We start from the raw sequence: 18,607 nt of genomic DNA on the forward strand, positions 1-18,607 counted from the left end.
TATTTTTTTAATTTAAAAGTTGTCCATGTAATCAAGATCTCAATCTTTGAACACTGTTTACTTTCATTACAATATGTTTGAACACTGTTTACTTTCATTACAGCCAAGATGAGTGGCTTTGAGTTCCTGTAGATGAATTCAATATCTAGTTTTAGAAAAAAAACGATATTTTAACTGTTCTATCCATTTAGCACTCCGGGGCAGAACAAATTAAGATCTATAGATCCCTGGAATTAAACTCTTGTCAGACCTCTTAAGATAAATTTGTGTCCCAGTCTTTAAATGGATGCTTTGAGCATCAGTTAATGATCAGATAAGAACCGAAGCACTGGTTCTGTGCTGGCTTTGTTTTAGCGGTCTCAATGATTGACATGCTATCAAAACTGACACTTTATAACTCTACTCTTTCCTGATACCTGCTCTTAAACCTCTGAATTGGAAGCTTTACAAGATTATTTGCTTTTTATGTGAAGGATTGATGATCAATTTCTTAAATATGGATCAATTTCCTTTTCTGTGTTGTTCAAATTCTTATATCTTAAAAGTATTTTAAAAATACTCTTATATACCCCATAAGTCTGCAGGATTCATTTGCTAAGGATATAATTGTGAACATGCAACACAGTAGCCCAGTTTGAGGTAACTTTGCCAAGCAAACAAAGTATATTTTAGGCAAATTATAATATGACCATACATGTGGGGAATATAAACATTTGTCTCGTTACATCAAGTATTTTAGGTTGAAAATGTGACCATCTTTAAAACTGTCAATCAGGTGGTAAATCAGCTGCATGTATTTAAAAGCTATCCTTTTAAAAAATGTGTTTGAAATCATAGAATATTAGGGTTGGAAGAGACCTCAGGAGGTCATCTAATCCAATCCCCTGCTCAAAGCAGGGCCAACACCAACTAAATCATCCTAGCCTGGGCTTTGTGAGGCCAGGCTTTAAAAACCTCTAAGGATGGAGATTCCACCATTTCCCTAGGTAACCCATTCCAGAGCTTCACCACCCTCCTAATGAAATAGTGTTTCCTAATATCCAACCTAGACCTCCCCCACTGCAACCTGAGACCATTGCTTCTTGTTCTGTCATCTGCCACCATTGAGAACAGCCTAGCTCCATCCTCTTTGGAACCCACCTTCAAGTAGTTGAAAGCTGCTATCAAATCCCCCCTCCTTCTTCTGAAGACTACATAACCCCAGTTCCTTCAGCCTCTCGCAGTAAGTCATGTGCCCGAGCCCCCTAATCATTTTCGTTGCCCTCTGCTGGACTCTCTCCAATTTCTCCATATCCCTTCTGTAGTGGGGGGACCAAAACTGGACACAATATTCCAGGTGTGCCTCATCAGTGCCAAATAGAGGGGAATAATCACTTTCCTCGATCTGCTGGCAATGCTCCCACTAATACAGCCCAATATGCCATTGGCCTTCTTGGCAACAAGGGCACACTGCTGATTCATATCCAGATTCTCATCCACTGTAATCCCCAGGCCCTTTTCTGCAGAACTGCTGCTTAGCCAGTCAGTCCCCAGCCTGTAGCAGTGCATGGGATTCTTCCTTCCTAAGTGCTTCCTTCCTTGTCTTTGTTGAACCTCAGCAGATTTCTTTTGGCCCAATCCTCCAATTTGTCTAGGTCACTCTGAACCCTATCCCTACCCTCCAGCATATCTACTTCTCCCCCCATCTTAGTGTCATCTGTGAACTTGCTGATGGTGCAATTAATCCCATCATAGAGATCATTAATAAAGATGTTGAACAAAACTGACCCCTGGGCACTCTGCTTGATACCAGCTGCCAACTAGACATTGAGCCATTGATCACTATGTAAATCCACTGAATGCATCCGATGAAGTGAGCTGTAGCTCACGAAAGCTTATGCTCAAATAAATTTGTTAGTCTCTAAGGTGCCGCAAGTACTCCTTTTTCCGAATACAGACTAACATGGCTGCTACTCTGAAACCTATGTAAATTGATGTAACCATTAAGATGTCCTGCTGTGTAAACAAGGGTGTTTAAAAGAACCATCCTATTTGTTTTAGACATAATATTTTGTATATTTTATAAGTTTTCCATATTTATTTAAGACAATGAGTAGAGAATTTAATGTTTCTCCAAAAATCTGTTTTTGGCTCTGATAACTCATCTCTTTCAAAATAACTATTTAAAGAAATTATATTAAATACTGTGTAGAACATACTTTTAATATTTACAGCTCCAACAACTGAAAGGGTATATAGGTATCTTAAAAACATTTAATTTATTTTTACTATAATTCATTCTTTTTTTGTTATACTCAGAAAACAAACACTTTCCCCCTACCATTGCAAAATTGAATCTGTTACTGACCAACATGGTCAATATTAACATTTAACAGTTGTCAAATGTAGCAATAGTTTTCCACTCAAATGACTAATTACACCCTCAGTTAAGCTGCTGTACAATTTCCACTGAACTGAAAATATAATTCTACTATAGACCAAGTGTTGTATGTGACTCTCCTCTTTTCACTTCAGAAAACCAGTGGCAAAGTTGCTCCTAAATACACCAAGGGAACAGAATACAAATAATAGAAACCAAATACACTATAACAACCCACTTTGCTATTACAGTATTTTCCTTTGTTTCTCAGAAGTAAGTTTTATTCTATGAGGAAAAAAGGTAACAGGTAAGTGTAGCAGAACACTGCCATGAAACCAGAGCTTTTTTCCTATTTCTTGTAGGAGGTAGAGCTAGAGTCCTACTTCAGCTTCTGATAGGAAAGAGATCCCTAGACCCAGCAGTGGCTGTGTTTTAGTTGATCAAATGGAGTAATTAGAACTGGTATTTTAAACTTTTTTTTTAAAAGCATTCTAATGCTCTCTGTAGGACCCAAAACCAGCCCTCAAATCTTTAGAAATTTCTTTATGGTTAAGTGTGTTCTATTTGAAGACATACCCTTTCTTTAACATCATCCTACCAAGAAAGAGGAGCCAATCTGGAAACTTACTTCTGTGCATTCTTTAAATACTCCAGAAATTACAGTGTTTAAACCAGAATTCAAACCAAAATCAGAACACCGTTTTCCCTCAAATTATTTACAAGATCTCTTAGAAGCAAAGGGATTTGGAAATGTGACCATGGAGGCCATTATTCAGTTCCCCTGATCTCCCAAATCCATGAGCCCATACAAGTCTCCAGAGTGGAGACGCTAATAATGACTAGAGAGATGTTGAGAGCCCCAATTGATTGCCCGTGGGTGGAGCAATCTCTCCCCTGTAATTCTCCTATGCACACCTTTTTATTTACACTATACCCAGAAACCAGAATTAGCCCTAATTCGAAACTAACTCTACAAAGCAATTTGGGAAGTAATTTGCATGAATACTATCCCATAAAAAGGTACATTGAGTTCATGATGTTCAGGTTCCAATGTATTATTTCCAGCGATCACCCTGTGGGAGAAAAAGGAACCAACCATCTGCTCTGCCCTCGTTACTCTCTTACGGGCACCACATATGCCCTTGCAACCGCTTCAGGTTCCCTCCTATCTCCCCACGTTTCCCTGGTTAGTTTACGAGCCACAGGGACGAGGAGAGGGAGAGAGTAGCCTGGAGGACTTGTGGCACCTTAGAGACTAACCAATTTATTTGAGCATAAGCTTTCGTGAGCTACAGCTGTAGCTCATGTTACGAATTATACCTGATAGGACACGCACACAACTGCTGCGAATTATACCTGGTAGGACACGGCACTGTTCGAATCTAGGCTGAGGCACATAAACAAAGTCCACAACTGCAGAGTTCCCAAAAAACATCAAAGTTTATTACGCTCGAGCGTGGTGCCCTCCTGCTAACCAGGAGGGGACCCCGAATACAGGTTATACAAAGGTTATATACTTTTTAGCAAAGCATGTTGCTCTCGTGCATCGGAAACCGTAGCCAATAAACAAACCCTTTTCTTATCTACACCTATCCCTGCTTGGTGCATTCCTCGTGCTAAACCAGTATGTTAATTACACAGCATGGTCCTAAAACCGTGCATCAGTAACTTTTATTATCAGGATGGGAGGCCTCACATCAAAGGCCAGGAGATAGGGAGTTACAGACTGACAAAAACCAGATACTGGGAGTCAAGGCAGGCTGGAGACAAGGAGGAGGATTTTTACAGGGATGCAGCGTCTAAGGAACACTCCTCCTGGTGCACGATGTGCTTGCTTTTAGACATGGTGGGCCCCAAACCAAAATGGAGTCACATGTGCTAACTTTTCCTTAACACTCACGAAAGCTCATGCTCAAATAAATTGGTTAGTCTCTAAGGTGCCACAAGTACTCCTTTTCTTTTTGCAAATACAGACTAACACGGCTGCTACTGTGAAACCAGAGCAGCCTGGTCCTTAAATACGATGGAGGATGGCGGCCATCATTATTAGGGACAGAGTTTAGGGAATTTGCGGCCATCTTAACTGAGGCTTTAGTCCCATCCAAAGTAAGAGATGGCGGCCATCTTGGCTAAGGGCAGCTCCGGCTTCAGTCCTTGTAAAAGGCATGGAATGAGGTGACCATTTTGTCTAAGGGCAACAATTCACAAGGAGAGGAGTCGCTTAAAAAAACCAAACCCGCCAACTACCGCGAGAGTTGGTGGCCGGCCTCTCGCGCGAGGGAGCTAGGAGTCGGTGAATCTGGTAGCGCCGCTCCCGCCCCCAGGGCGGCACCCGCCCAGCTGCCTGCGCCGCGGGACTTGGGGGGCAGCTGCTGAGCCTGTCCGGGCTGCGCCTCCAGCTACAGCCGGACCCGCTGCGCGCCAGGCCCTCAGCATGGGGGTGGGTAAAGGGGGCGCGGCGCTGCCAGCGCCTGGGGAGGGGGTGGCGTTGGCTGTAACACTGACTCTGACCCCCCGTCCCCTGCTTTACAGAAGATCGGGCTGCAGCTGAAGGCTACTCTGGAAAACATTACAAACCTCAGACCGGTGGGGGAAGATTTTCGCTGGTACCTGAAGGTATGGCGGGCCAGGGGAGGGTGCAGTGCCGCGCAGTGTGCCACCCCTTTGCAATGCCGGCCAAAGCAACATGAAACGCAGTCTGCTTTAAAAGCCCCACAAGCCCCAGTAATTCTGTTTTTACAATACAAGCCTGTAGTGCTAATTAGAACCCAGTGCAAAATATCATGCAATAAAAATGATATAAAACTATGAGACTGAGAACCAGAGGTCTGGACGGGACCTCGAGAGGTCCTCTAGTCTCCCCACCGCCCATGAAACTTAGAATGACTTGTGTAAATGTGCATCAGCAGGGGGACCTCTCAGACCTGCATTTCTATGATTTCCAGTTGCATGGTTTTGTATCACAGGCTTTTTTTGCATGATATTTTGCATTCAATTCTACAGTGGTATTGCAGGTTTCCATTACACAAATTATTGGTATCTAATGGGATCCTGCAATGCAAACCACTGTAGAATGGTTTCTGTACTATGATCATCATTGTGGTATTTCATTGCCATCTAAGATGCAGTTTTGCCCGTATCCAATTGGTTATATGCACAATGTTAGTGGTATCATGGCACATTTCAAGCATGGTTCATTTTGTAATCTAAATAAAAGTAAGAAGAATATATTTGATCCGAAAGTTGTGCAGGTTGTTTTTGTTTGTTTGTTTTGTTAAGTTTAAGCACTTTCTCGAAGTTGAGTAACAGTTTGATCTTTTAATGTAAACATACATACATCTGTTACGATGAAGAAAAATCATAGCTATTCCTCAGTCCATAGAACAGCCATCACCCTCTTTCTTGTGGTTATGATTTTAATTAAGTATAATTGGTGGAAAACTAGCTTGGTTGACAAACTGGTGGGATGTATTATTCCTGGCTTTATTTATTGGCTCCTGCATGTAATCTGTTTCCTTTCTACCTAAGATTCCCTGGAACAGATCCTCAGCTTGTGTAAATTGTCATCGCTCACATGAAGCTAATGGAGCTATGAAAATGGACCCCAGTTGAGGTTCTGGCCCCCCATTCTTTAGGTGCAGCTATCCCACGACCTTTCAACTACAAAAGGGTTAAACTTAAGTCTAAGAATGGCTTGAGCTATTTTATTGATCAGCTTACTAACAACTTTAAGATTCTTTAGTGTATGTTTTTCTTTTCCAGATGAAATGTGGGAACTGCGGTGAGATTTCTGAAAAATGGCAATACCTGCAATTAATGGTAAGCTGTCAAACTGCAAGGTGTGCATTAAAAACAAAGAAACCAAAAAATGCAGTGCGTATTATGTAGAATTGACTTTAATGGAAATGGGGAATATGCTAGTTTAAATGCTGTATAAAGCAGCCTTTGAATAATTATCTACATCGGAGGTGCTGTCAGACTTTGTTTGCAAAGTATTTTGAGATCCTTTAATGAAATGTGCTATAAGAATGGTTGGTGGCAGTGCTTATTCTTTTAAGTCTTTCTTGAAAAGCCTCCCCTCATTAAAGCCAGTAAGTTTCCATAGCCAAGCAAATGGATTTGAAGTGGTATTACAATAGGGTTTTGCCAGTAGTACATTTCCTCTTTGCTAATGATAAAACAACTTTTATGGAAGTTTAGATAACCTGAGGGGGGGAAGGGGAATAATGATGATAAATTAATTTATGCAAGGTACTGGTGTTATTTATAGCATTTCTGTCATGCACATCACTATATCTGACTGCCTTATGACATTAATGAATTCAAATAGAGAACTGTTATCCCCACTTTACAGATGGGGAAACTGAGGCAGAGAGGTGACATGATTTGCCCAAAGTAACACAGGAAGTCTGTGGTCTCGTTTGGTATTAGAACCTCGGACTCTCATCCTGAACCACAAGACCATTCTTCTCTGTCCTTGCAGGCCCCAGTCCTGCAACTTGTTGCATGTAGGGACAATAGTGTGCAGTATCAGGGCTCTAATCACACTGGTTGAAGGTTAAATAAATATCCTATGGAATGGATAGAATGTGTCTGTATTGTCAAACACATTCTATACATAATTTATTATTTAAAATTTAGAATATAATGTACATTATTCCTTGATAACCATAGTATTGTGAATTATAAATATTCCTTGTCCCGAAAGAAACCTGTCTTCCCTTTACAATATATAAAATCATTGTTAGTTTGCCATTGTCCTTGTAAAAACTACTTTGTCGCTACAGAGGTTTTTGGCTGCTCAATTAAAACATGAAAAAAACTGACACAAAGTGATGGCTCCATTTGTAATTTTTTTAGGACAGCGCTCCTCTTAAGGGAGGCAGAGGGAGTGCCACTATGGTGCAGAAATGCAAGCTGTGCTCCAGAGAGAATTCCATTGGTAGGCTCTTTCACATGATTTAAGGGATTCTGTCAACTTGATTTTTTTAAACTAATTTACAAAAACATTCTAAAAGAGCACCTTTTAAACAGTATGTCCTGAATTTCTGTTATAAGTAGCTTTTTAACAGTGGTTTTTAGGGTCTACTTTCCCCTGCACCAATATGTTTGTCCTCATGTTTGTGCATGAGACAGGAAATGCAGTTGACCATCAACAAAAGAATGAGACTGACTACACATGCAAATACAGAAAGTGTGTAAACACTGGAACAATAAAGACAATTAATTTGTGCCAACTTTAGTTTTAGTAACGGTAGGTGCTAAAACAATAGTATGTTCACATTTTTCCAACAGAAACATGATTCTGAAGTTAATGGTGTCCCTTTTAAAATGCTTGCTTTTCTTCTATAAAGTTATTTGGAAACAAATTACTGTACTTTGCAGCACTATGTTTGAGTGTACATTTAAGATGTTAACCTTTTTGGGAAAAAATGGGATGCCAATTATTTTTAAGAGAAGAATGAAAAGTAACAGAAGTAGCTCAGAGTTTCCTGGGTAATTTCTGTACTTGCTAGACATTTTTTCTTTCAGTTATCAAATTTTATCTTTTTGTTATTATTGTAGGGATTCACAGAGCAGAGAAGAAGGTCCATCTAGTCAGTGTCTGACCAGTGGTGGATGGTTCTTAAGGAAAGCCCCCCATAATGTCCATAAATAATCAGTATCTTACTATGGAAAGGAAAGTTGTTGGGTTTTTTTCTGCCCTGCAGTTGGTGATCATCTACTCCCCAGCATAACTATTTACTGCCATTGTAACTCTGGCCTACAGCTGTTCTTATTTATATGAGTGTGTTTAACCCTTTTTAGATTGTATTAATTTATTTGCCTCAGTATCATCCTATAGCAGAGAATTAAACAGATTGATTATCTATTACATTAATATATATTTCCATTTATCTTTTTAAAGCCTTTTTGCCTTTCACTTTCATTGTGTGGTCTCTCATACTTGTATTATGGGGGAAGGGTAAAAAGGAACACCTGACTCATCCTTTATTATATTTTCTGTGCCCTTTGCCTTCCCAACCAAAATAGTCCCATTCATTGTCTCTTAATCACTTAACTGTTTTCACAAAAATAAGGACTAATCCTGAGACCCTTATACTTGCACAAGTATACTTATTGACTTCAATGGAACTAGTTTTAGGAGTAAGAATTTCTGGACTGGGCCCCAAAAATCTAAAAGCCTGTCTGGTATTTGGAAAATTAAGAGCATCCACACAAATGTCTGTGTCAAGTGTTCATTTTCCTCTCAAGATATTAGAAACTAGTTTCATGCAAGGAGCTGCCAGCTGTTTGCATTGGCATGGTTCTTGGGATGTTAATATAAAGTTCTGCCCATTTCATAGCCATCCCACATTAGATTTTTTTCCCCCCTGGGATTGAGCTGCGATGTTGTAAAGCTATATCCATGTAAATACTTACTGCAGTAACATGAAGGAAAAGAGAAATTGGTATTAAAAACGTGTCTGATATGAAAGGCACTTCCTGTGGAATAAATACAACAGTGATAAGCTAGTTAAAATACAGGAAGGTATTTACAAGGTCTGTGCTGCAGTGACTATCCCCCAAATCTACATTTATGGGAATTAGACACAAGTAATGGAATCCTGTGGGCTCAATCCTGTAATTAATTTGCACTCAACCCTCCCATTGACTTTGGAAGAGCTGTATGAGCAACTGTTGTATGGTTGGAGCCTTAAAGCCATGTCACAAGAGTATGCATTGCTTTTTCTTCCTTAAGAGGAAAACAAAATAGCAAAACAGGAGATGAAATTCTTGGTAGCCATGGCAAAAACAGGGTCTTAGATTTTGATGGAGTCCCCAGAAATGTTGGCCTTTTTTTGAATAAACAGTGTTTAGAGGGAGAGCTCTTGGGTTTGAATTAAGGGCTGGAAAATTTGCAGGTTTTTTTTATTCTACCCCCTTCTCTTTTAGATATCTTAAGAGATACAATCAAGCCTTATAATGTAAGTTTATTTTCTCTATGATATTGCAAATGTAAGTGAAATAAGCATTAGTAATGTGATGTTAATTTATTACAAGGCTTCCCAATTTTTGCTATCATGTTCCTCCCAGAAGTACAGGGGAAAAAATATCCAGGTATCGCCTGATAGAGAAACACCGCAAATGGGATGCTGGATGCTACAAAAGTGAAGCTGTGCATTTGGGAAAGTATATTTTAAATAATGTGGACAACGAGAGCCAATTAATAACTTGCTTTGCCCCTTCTGCTTCACTCAAATATCAAATCATCTGTTTAAATATTTCACAGTCAACATCAGGCACTGATGTCACATTCTAAGCGAATATGTACTAGTTTTACCCTGGTCTCGGAGAGCCTACCTTTGAAGGGCTCAGAGACTTCCCCAGACCAGTCTCTAAGTTAAAGAAATTCTGGTTAGTTATTAACCATGTCAAATAATTCAAAGTTTTTGGTCCAGAGTTTGGTCATGCTGCTTCTAAAAATTTTACTGCATTTTATGCCTAGACTAAAAGGTGTTATTTCCCTTTCATTAGGTAAAAACTAAATGCTATTCTGACTCAATCCTAGGCTGAAGACAGTGAGAAGTTTAAGACAGTAGTGGAGTTTGAGTGCCGAGGTCTTGAGCCAGTTGACTTTCAACCACAGGCAAGTTCTTATTAATTTATTTGACAGCTCTTAGATGTCTTTTTCTGCTGAACTCTAGATTGATGCAGCACCCTCTCTTTTGAGAATTGCACTGCTCATTTTGGAACAATCTGTGACTCTCCAATAGTCTCCCCTCTCTGCAGTTGTCTTTCTTACCTCATCCTACTCACCTAATTAAATTTACTCACTCTTTGGAGCTGTGCCCCCTGAAGTGCCTTGTAAGTCCACCTTCAGTGTAAGAGCACTGAAGATGTGAATTCATTTGGTGGATCTTTAGAGTAGGGCAATAGGAGGAGGAGAGGGGTCCTAAAGCAGTCACATCTTGGATTGCCTAATTAGGGGTCACTGGTGGGAAGAAGAGGTCTGGGTGGGCTACTGTACAGGGTATAGAGAGTTAACAAGCCTGATTTTTGGACACTGTTCAGTATTTGACTGCTGTGCTCAACCAAACTCTGAAGTTCATCCATCTCTACAAACATAGACGTGTATCCACAACAAAATGAGACTGAAAGGCAGAGCAAGACTTGCTGAAGGCATCAGTAGTCTCTTTTGCAAAACACAGCTGAAAATACTGAGTTAAAGGGTCTCTCTGAGCTGTAAACCGAGACAGGTAAGAGAGTTTCAGAAGGGATAGCTATGGATTTTGCTTGGCGGTAGTGAGATTTGGTGACTGGTGTGTTTGGTCCATCTGTGGGTTTGTCTGGCTGTTTGTTCTCTGTGTACAGGCTGTGTAGCTGGGCCCTGGGCCCCTTAGTAAGTAGCTGGAACAGGTCTGTTTGGTGTCTTGGTGAGGTGGAGTGGTTCTGACCCTTGGAACGTTGATCAGCCCAGTTGCTTGAAGTCTGAATTGGTTAATTGCTCCCTGATGGGGAGGGGCCGAGCTGAGCTAAGCAGAGAGATTTCGAGTCACTTGCTAGCAATGTTGAGAGCGACAGACTAAGGCAACTAACAGAAAAGTTTCAGAGGGAGCTGTGTGGGGGGGGGGAGGGAGGAGAGCTTTCCTTCCAGGATCAGCTCTATGTGCAATTTCAAGACAGCCAGTGATGTAACAGTGGTGGTGACCTGCAACAGATATACCATGTTTTCTTTCCTGCCTGAAGCCAGAAGGGACTTACTGTGCACGAAGTGCAAGTTGATGGCTATATGGAAGAAAAGATTCTTGAACTGGAAGGGCAAGTGGAGCTGCTACTGAGAATCAAAGAAGCTGATGAATTCCTAGACAGAGAGATTTGGGAAATATGAGTACCCCAGGTTCAAGGGAGAAAGAAGCTGACCACCAAGAAATTGGAGAAAGAAGTTTGAAAAGAGGCTTGGCAGCTCATCAGAGGCAAGGTGGCCATTCTACATGGCTGGAGACAGATGAGGATGGGCAGGCTGTGGCACCACAGAGCAGTGGACTGGAAGGAGTTCCACACAACGACTGCTTAAAAACTGACCTGGTTTAGAAGGGAAGTAAAGGCAACCACAGGAAAAAATATTTAACAAATGGAAGAAAGGGGAAGTTGATAGTAACTAATATAAATCAAACTAGGAATTGTTGACAATTGATAAGGGATGCAGAGTGACACAAGGAGAAAATTGTAGCTAGGAGACTGAAGGACAATAAGGAGTTTAGGTATATTAGGGACAAAAAGAATACTAACCATGACATTGGTCCCTTACTAGATGGAAATGGTAGAATTATCAGTAATAATGCAAAAAATACACAAGTGTTCAATAAATATTTCTATTCTGTATGGGGGGAAACAGATATAATATATGATGATGATAACTCTTTCCATTCCACTAGTATCTCAGGAAGATGTGAAATAACAGCTACTAAAGTTAGACTTTTTAAAACAGCAGGTCCAGATAATGTGACTCCAAGAGTTTTAAAAGAGCTGGCTGACGTGCTTGTGGGATGGTTAATATTGAAAAAATCAACAAGTCTTGGAAAACTGGGCAAGATGCAGAAGACTGGAAGAAAGCTTAATGTTGTACCGATATTTTAAAAGGTTAAATAGAATGATCTGAATAATTGTAGGCCTGTCAATCTGATATGGTTCCCGGATAAGCTAATGGAGCAGCTGATACAGGACTCTATTAATAAAGAATTAAAGGAGGGTAATATAACAAATGGCGATTTGAGTTTATGGAAAATAGATTCTGTCAAACTAACTTGATATCTTGTTTTTTATAATGAGATTACAAGTTTGGTTCATAATGGTACTAGTGTTGATGCAATATACTTGGACAGACTCCTGTAAGGTGTTTGACTTGGTACCCCACAACATTTTGAGAACTAGAACAGAAAATTAACATGGCACATAGTTAGTTTTAATCAATTTAATAACAGATAGGTCTCACAGTGTAATTGTAAATGGGGAATCATGATTGAGCAGGTGTTTCTAGTGGGTACCATAGGGATTGGTTCTTGGCCCTGTGCTATTTAACAATTTTCAGTGACCTAGGAGAAAACAAAATCATCACTGATAAAGTTTGCAGATGACCCAAAAATGGTGTAAATAATGAAAAAGACAGGTCACTGATACAGATTGATCAGGATCACTTGGTAAACTGGGCACAAGCAAACAATATGCATTTTAATATGGTTTAAATGTTATATGCCTAAGAACAAAGAATGTAGGCCATATTTGCAGGATGGGGTCTCTATCTTGGGAAGCAGTGATTCTGAAAAAGATTTGGGGATCAGCTGTGGTCAAAAGGCCTAATGTGCTCTTTGAATGCACAAAAGAGGAATCTCAAGTAGATGTAGAGAGGTTATTTTACTATTTTTGGCACTGATGCAAGCACTGCTGGAATACTGTGTCCACAGTTCAGGAAGGATGTTGATAAATTGGAGAGGGTTCAGAAAAGTCACAGGAATGAATAAAGGATTGGGAAACATGCCTTTTTAATTAGACTCCAAGAGTTCAATCTGTTTAGCTTAACCTTCACTTTGAGGGGTGACTTGATCTATAACTACCTACGTGGGGAATAAATATTTGATAATTGGCTCTTCAATCTAGCAGAGAAAAGTATAACATAGTCCAAAGGCTTGGAAGTTGACGCTAGATAAATTCAGAGTGGAAACAAAGCATACATTTTTAAGTGATGGTAATTAACTGTTGGAACAATTTACGAAGGGTTGTGGTAGATTTTTCCATCACTGATCATTTTAAAATAATGATTGTATTGTTTTCTAAAATATATGCTCTAGGAATTATTTTGGGGAAGTGTGATAGTTTGTATTATACAGGTCAAAGTAGATGATCATAATGGTCCCTTCAGGCCTTGGAATCTACAGTTCTCCTGCTGCTGTCAGCTATTGGTTTGCTTGTGTCTGGTCATGGTCTACATAAGCTAACTCCCTGCTATATATAACATATTATTCCAGTAGGATTAGGAGTAAATTGCGTAGACTGACTAATGAAAACCTGTGCTTTATCCTTCCTGCAGTGACATTGTACTAAATTTATTATTGTTCTGGGTCATTTTCTAATATGTGGGAGGGGAAAATTCAAGTCTGAGTTCTGTTATAAACAGCAATGCAATAGAATAGGTCATAAAAATGTAAAATTATTTTTAATAAATATAATTAAAACTTACTGAAGTTAATGAGGATTGTTATTTCCATTGATATTTGTCTGTCTCCCCATACAGTCACCAGAATTCTCACTACAGTCTTAAAGGGGAAAATACCCTTTAGGTCCCTCCATGACAAAAAGAAAATCTTTCCCCTTGGAAAATCCCAGGGATGTATTGTTTTTGTTTTGTTTTGTTTTGTTTTACCAAGTGGGGAAAAATCTAATTAAGATGCTTGTACATTTCTTACTTGGTAAGAAGTCTCTTAGTTTTAACTTACAATTATGCTTTTCATTTAAGGTTCCTGAGCTGATGTGTCTATCAAAAATGCCAATATATGCCTCTTTACCTGTATTAGTTCTGTATGGTCACCCCCCCTGCAGAAGTATTATCCTCCAGATGAAAAATAGATGCATCTTTACAAAGTTTCTTTTCATCCAACTGTAGCTCCCTTGCTTTGTGACAGAAATGACACTTTATAGTGGTAAGCAGAATAACTGCATGATTCACTATGTTGAAAAGTTGGGTGATAAGAATTCCTGTTTTGTTTGTAAGGTGTGTTCTAAGCTTCAGCTACTGTTGCTCCTTAGCCAGTCAGCAGAGGGCAGACAAGTCACTTAATTACTCAGCGCCGTTTAGCAGAGATTAAATTAGAGTATCAACTGTGATGCCACAAACTGTAAGGCATCCTGTGGGTATTCTGTGCCAAAACATTAAAAATTCTGTACACAATATTTTAAAATTCTGCAAGTTATATTTGTCAATAAATAAATGCAGAGGCTCCAGCGTGGCAGGGGGGAGCACAAGCCACTGGCTGCACGAAGGTGAGAGATCACCCTGCAGCTCCCCCACTCCCAGGACACGGACTCCGTGGTGATGCTGCACCTGACCCTAACACAGCACAAGGCATGGGCCTGCCCCAGAAACACCCTGGGGCCCTGCGCTGGGGCAGGCAGGCTCAACCAGGCAGGAGCCAAGTGTGGAGGGATGGTGGTGTGGGGTGAGAGGATTCTGTGTGGGACAATCTGGGTGCAGGCAGCTTTGGGGGGGGGGGGGTCCTAGATGTGGAGGAGCCTGGATGCACAGAGGTTTGGGGGGGGGGGGTTTCCAGGTACAGGGGTAATGGGACTCTGCAGGGGCTTCCAGGTGAAGAGGGTTGGGGCTCAGCGGAGGGTCTGGGTGCTGGGGAGTGAGGCTTGGTGGCGTGGGGGCCTGCGTGCAGCTAGTTGGAAGTCAGTGGCATAGGGGTCTGGATGTGGAGATTTGGGGTGCTGGGGCTCTTCAGGATGGGGGTTTGAGTGCAGGGAGTTCAGTGGGGGGTGGTCTGGGTACAGGGCTGGGGGTCCAGAGGAAGGGGGTCTGGGTGCAGGGGGGCTCCAGAGGCAGGGGTTGAGGTTCAGTGGGGTGGGGTTTGGGTATGGAGGGCTAGGGGGGTTCTGGATGTACTAGGTGAGGCTTGGCAGGGGTGTCTGGGTATGGGAGACACAGGGGTTAGGTAGATGGGGGAGCAGCTCCCTGTATAGTAATCTCTTCCCCCCACAGCTGAGGAGCGATGGGGCCAGGAAGCAGGGGAGGATTCTGAGCTTCCTGCAGCTGGGGGAGGGTCTGATACAGTCCCAGGCACTGCGTGCAGGGGAAGAAGTAGTCCTGTCCTCTCCTGCCTCCAGCACAGCCGGGACTAGCATGGCTGGGGTGTCCACAGCCCTGGGGTGATTTATCTCTCCGCCGGCTCCAGGTGCCTTAAACTATGTATGTGCACTGAAAGGGAGTGGTGCATGACTGCTCTTGCAGCTTCCCTTGCTTCCCTGTCAGAAAGTCATTTTTATGCAGGGAAGCAAAGAAATCTGTGGGGCGCATGAATTCCCCCAGGAGTAAGTTCTGCTGGAATTACAACAGCCTGTCACATGGTTTAATGTTCCATGGATCTCTGTTAAATGTGTACTGGGTGATGTTGGCTCTGCATCCCTTCCACTTTCATTCTTTGCTCTGTTGCAGTTCTGTAGTGTGGCCGATGGAGATGCATCTTCTCTTTGTACTGCTTTCTTCCCCCCGCCTGCCTCCGCGCCCCCCTCCCCCATGGGCTTGTGATTCTGCTCATGTAAAGGCTGCACTCCCATTGACATTTGTCACGCATTGTGGGATGTGTATGACTAAATTCTTAGTTTTCGCAGATCCCAAAACACTTTAAAATTTATGGCCAGAGAGCACATTCCTTGTACACTCAATCTTCTCATAGTAGCTAGTGGGGATTTATGTCTACAAGGAATCCAAAAGCAAGTTCCATATGCGTTTGTTTGCAAAACCAGGAAAGAATTTTCCTTATACCATAGCCAGTTGTTTGTTTACTTGGTTAAAAATAAAAAGAATCCAAGTAGCTCACAGGAAGGCTTCTTACATTGACCATCCTTTAATTTCTGTCATTGTTCTTAAATTCTTGAGGAATTTTGTTGACCAACAAAACATTAATCTGTAATTTAAATACCAATTTTTTTTAACCCCAAGTGTGAACCCTAAAATGTGAGCATGTTCTGTACCTTCTTTGGAAATGCATCCATTGCTTTATGTGCTGGATCCCAGAACTGCACCACCTTGGTTGATCTCTTTATTCCCTAGTAATTTCCTTTAGTGTCATTGTTTGGGGAGGAGGAGTGGCGAGACTGCCTGAGCAGTGGCACACTCATCCATTCACCTGTGGAGACTTAAGTGTCGTTATCTCAGGTCAGTTTCTGCTAGAAAGGGTAGGTTATGCAGACAAAACAGTGCAGATCTCACTCTGAAATTGTGCTGCTTGGATGGAGTAATCTGGTTACAGTTAAAATCTAGCTGATTCTCCTCCTCGTGGTAGTTTGCTTGACTCCTCCATACCTAAATGAACTACACGGGGTGATGACAGTTACAAACACTTGGCCCCTTTTGCCAGAGATGTCTGGGTTCTCATGCTGTTTAAACCAAAACTGAAGACTTGTCTTTTTTCCTCTCTTGCTTTCCATTGTTATCTTGCTATTAAACTGGAGTACACTGTTTCTAAAATGCCTTGAAATATCTTGGTGACAATTTTAATCTAATGCATTCACTGCTAACAGACATACTGGATACACTTAGAAACCTGTGAAGCTATAGAGTTTTTTTGGGAAAAAACAAGTTAGAAAAAATAATTTGCAGGAAAAACAGGTGTGTTCTGGAAAACTGATGTTTCCTTGCTTTACAATATTGCTTGTATAGTTTTAGTAATGTTCCTAGAGCTAGTAGATACAACCACACTACAGCCATTTTATCCTTTTGGAATCGAACATATGTAAAAATAAAACTTGGGCATGAACAGTCAGGCTTAAACTCTCCTTGATTATTAAACAGAGGGTCATACCCTATATTGAAACCATAGGTCACATAATAGTTTGGCCACTCTTTATACCCACTTGTAAGACAGCTAGCTCCACTAAAATAAATACTTGTACGAGAACCTGGTTTGTTGAACTATTTTAAACATATTTAACTTATTACAACTCATACCTAAGTTATTTTAATTCTTATTTTGTAGGCTGGGTTTGCTGCTGAAGGTGCAGAGTCTGGCACACCTTTTAGTGAAATAAACTTGCTGGAAAAGGTACAACTTATTTTTCCTCAGTTTCCCTAGCCCCAGAAATAACAAACTCCCATTTAAAGTATGGCTTTCTGTGCTTTCGAGGGGTGTGCGTGCACAAATCTTAAGTGGAGGAGGAAACAACCTTCAAGCATGAGTGCTCCGCATTAGTGTGCACCTCAGGGTGCTTATTTGGAAGTGTCTAAGCGTGGACATCTTCAGTATTTTGAATAGTCGTGGTATAATTGCAGCTTGCTCTTGAAAAAATATGGGGGACCCCCCAATCATGGACTCTTGATCAACTGGGAGATTTTTATTATGGGGGCACTGGTTTTCTTTCGCTCTGAAACTATTGCGGCAACTCCTGAGAACTCGTCCAGGTGTTGAATAGTGACGTGCAGTCTCCTTTAAAGCTCAGCGTAAGACTCTTTGGGCCTGTGTGCACAGAGACTTAGGGCACAGCAGGCTGGGTGTGAACTACAGACACTAGTCAGGCATGCACATCCTGCTGCTGCACACTAAAAATTCCACAGTGCATTTTGACCTATTGCTGTGTCAAACACAATGTCTCTAGGTAGACAAGCCCATAAATGCTCCAGATCTTCATTGGCCATGAGCAAATCTCTCAAGCTCAGTTCCTCTCTTTGGTATTCCACATGACAGGAAGATTGGCTTGTCTGACTCACCAGAATAGGTACTGTAAATAATCCTTTCACTCCCCATGGTTGCTGGCTTGTCTGTTACTGGCTACAGTCTTCAGACACAGAAAATCTGATTCCTTAAGCTAAAACTACTAAGAAGCTTGACGCTAATTTAATTTGTTCGGTGTTCACCTCTGTTGGACATAGAACTGGACAGGTTAAGGGCATAAACACTTTCTGCAGAAAGTGCGGAACTGAAATTTGGAATGCTGATAAGGTTAATTGATATTCCAATTTGTGATTTTAAATACTACCCCATTCTGTTTTGTATTAATGCTGTAAAATTTGAATTCCTACAGGACTGGAATGACTATGATGAAAAAATAAAGGAGTCTGTTGGAATCTATGAAGTTACCCATAAGTTTATAAAATGCTAAAACTGCTTTTAATAAAATCTTGACACCTTGATCAAGTAATGGGCTGTAGCTATTATAGAAGTTCCTCCAGAGTGACTTTCTGCATGGCTGTACTTCAAAAATCAAATGTTATATCAGCTGAGTTGTACTTGCTGTCCCAAGACTGACTAATAAAGTCATTTTCCACCAGTCTGATTGGTTGTGTTCAAGCAGTTCACTCAGATGAGCTCAGGACAGCCCAACTTAATAGTGGAAGGCCTTGCTATATTTCTTGACTAACACAGTGGCCCTTTGGAGACTAAGATTTCACAATGTATACTAGTAATTTTCCTCAGGGTTAAAGACAATATGGAAGGATTTATTATGGGCAAAATACCCTATTATATAAATAACTTTCAGTCTTGATCATCAGCATAT

At 41.0% G+C, this 18,607-nt stretch overlaps 1 protein-coding gene and 1 long non-coding RNA gene across 2 annotated transcripts; both read left to right on the forward strand.

The window, feature by feature from the left end:
* The first annotated feature begins 4,611 nt into the window (after nt 1-4,611).
* Nucleotides 4,612-18,385, forward strand: CZIB (CXXC motif containing zinc binding protein). The gene is made up of 8 exons (XM_048862351.2): nt 4,612-4,799; nt 4,892-4,975; nt 6,122-6,178; nt 7,220-7,301; nt 9,296-9,327; nt 9,912-9,989; nt 17,092-17,157; nt 18,134-18,385. Exons 1-8 carry the CDS (start codon nt 4,794-4,796, stop codon nt 18,209-18,211), a joined length of 483 nt encoding a protein of 160 aa, XP_048718308.1. The 5' UTR covers nt 4,612-4,793; the 3' UTR covers nt 18,212-18,385.
* On the forward strand, nt 9,996-13,576 carry LOC142073034 (uncharacterized). The gene is made up of 2 exons (XR_012669732.1): nt 9,996-10,599; nt 11,090-13,576. It is a non-coding gene; the product is annotated as an uncharacterized LOC142073034 (long non-coding RNA).
* Nucleotides 18,386-18,607: the final 222 nt, after the last annotated feature.

The sequence above is a fragment of the Caretta caretta genome, chromosome 8, assembly GCF_965140235.1.
Source record: "Caretta caretta isolate rCarCar2 chromosome 8, rCarCar1.hap1, whole genome shotgun sequence".
NCBI classification, from domain to species: Eukaryota; Metazoa; Chordata; order Testudines; family Cheloniidae; genus Caretta; species Caretta caretta.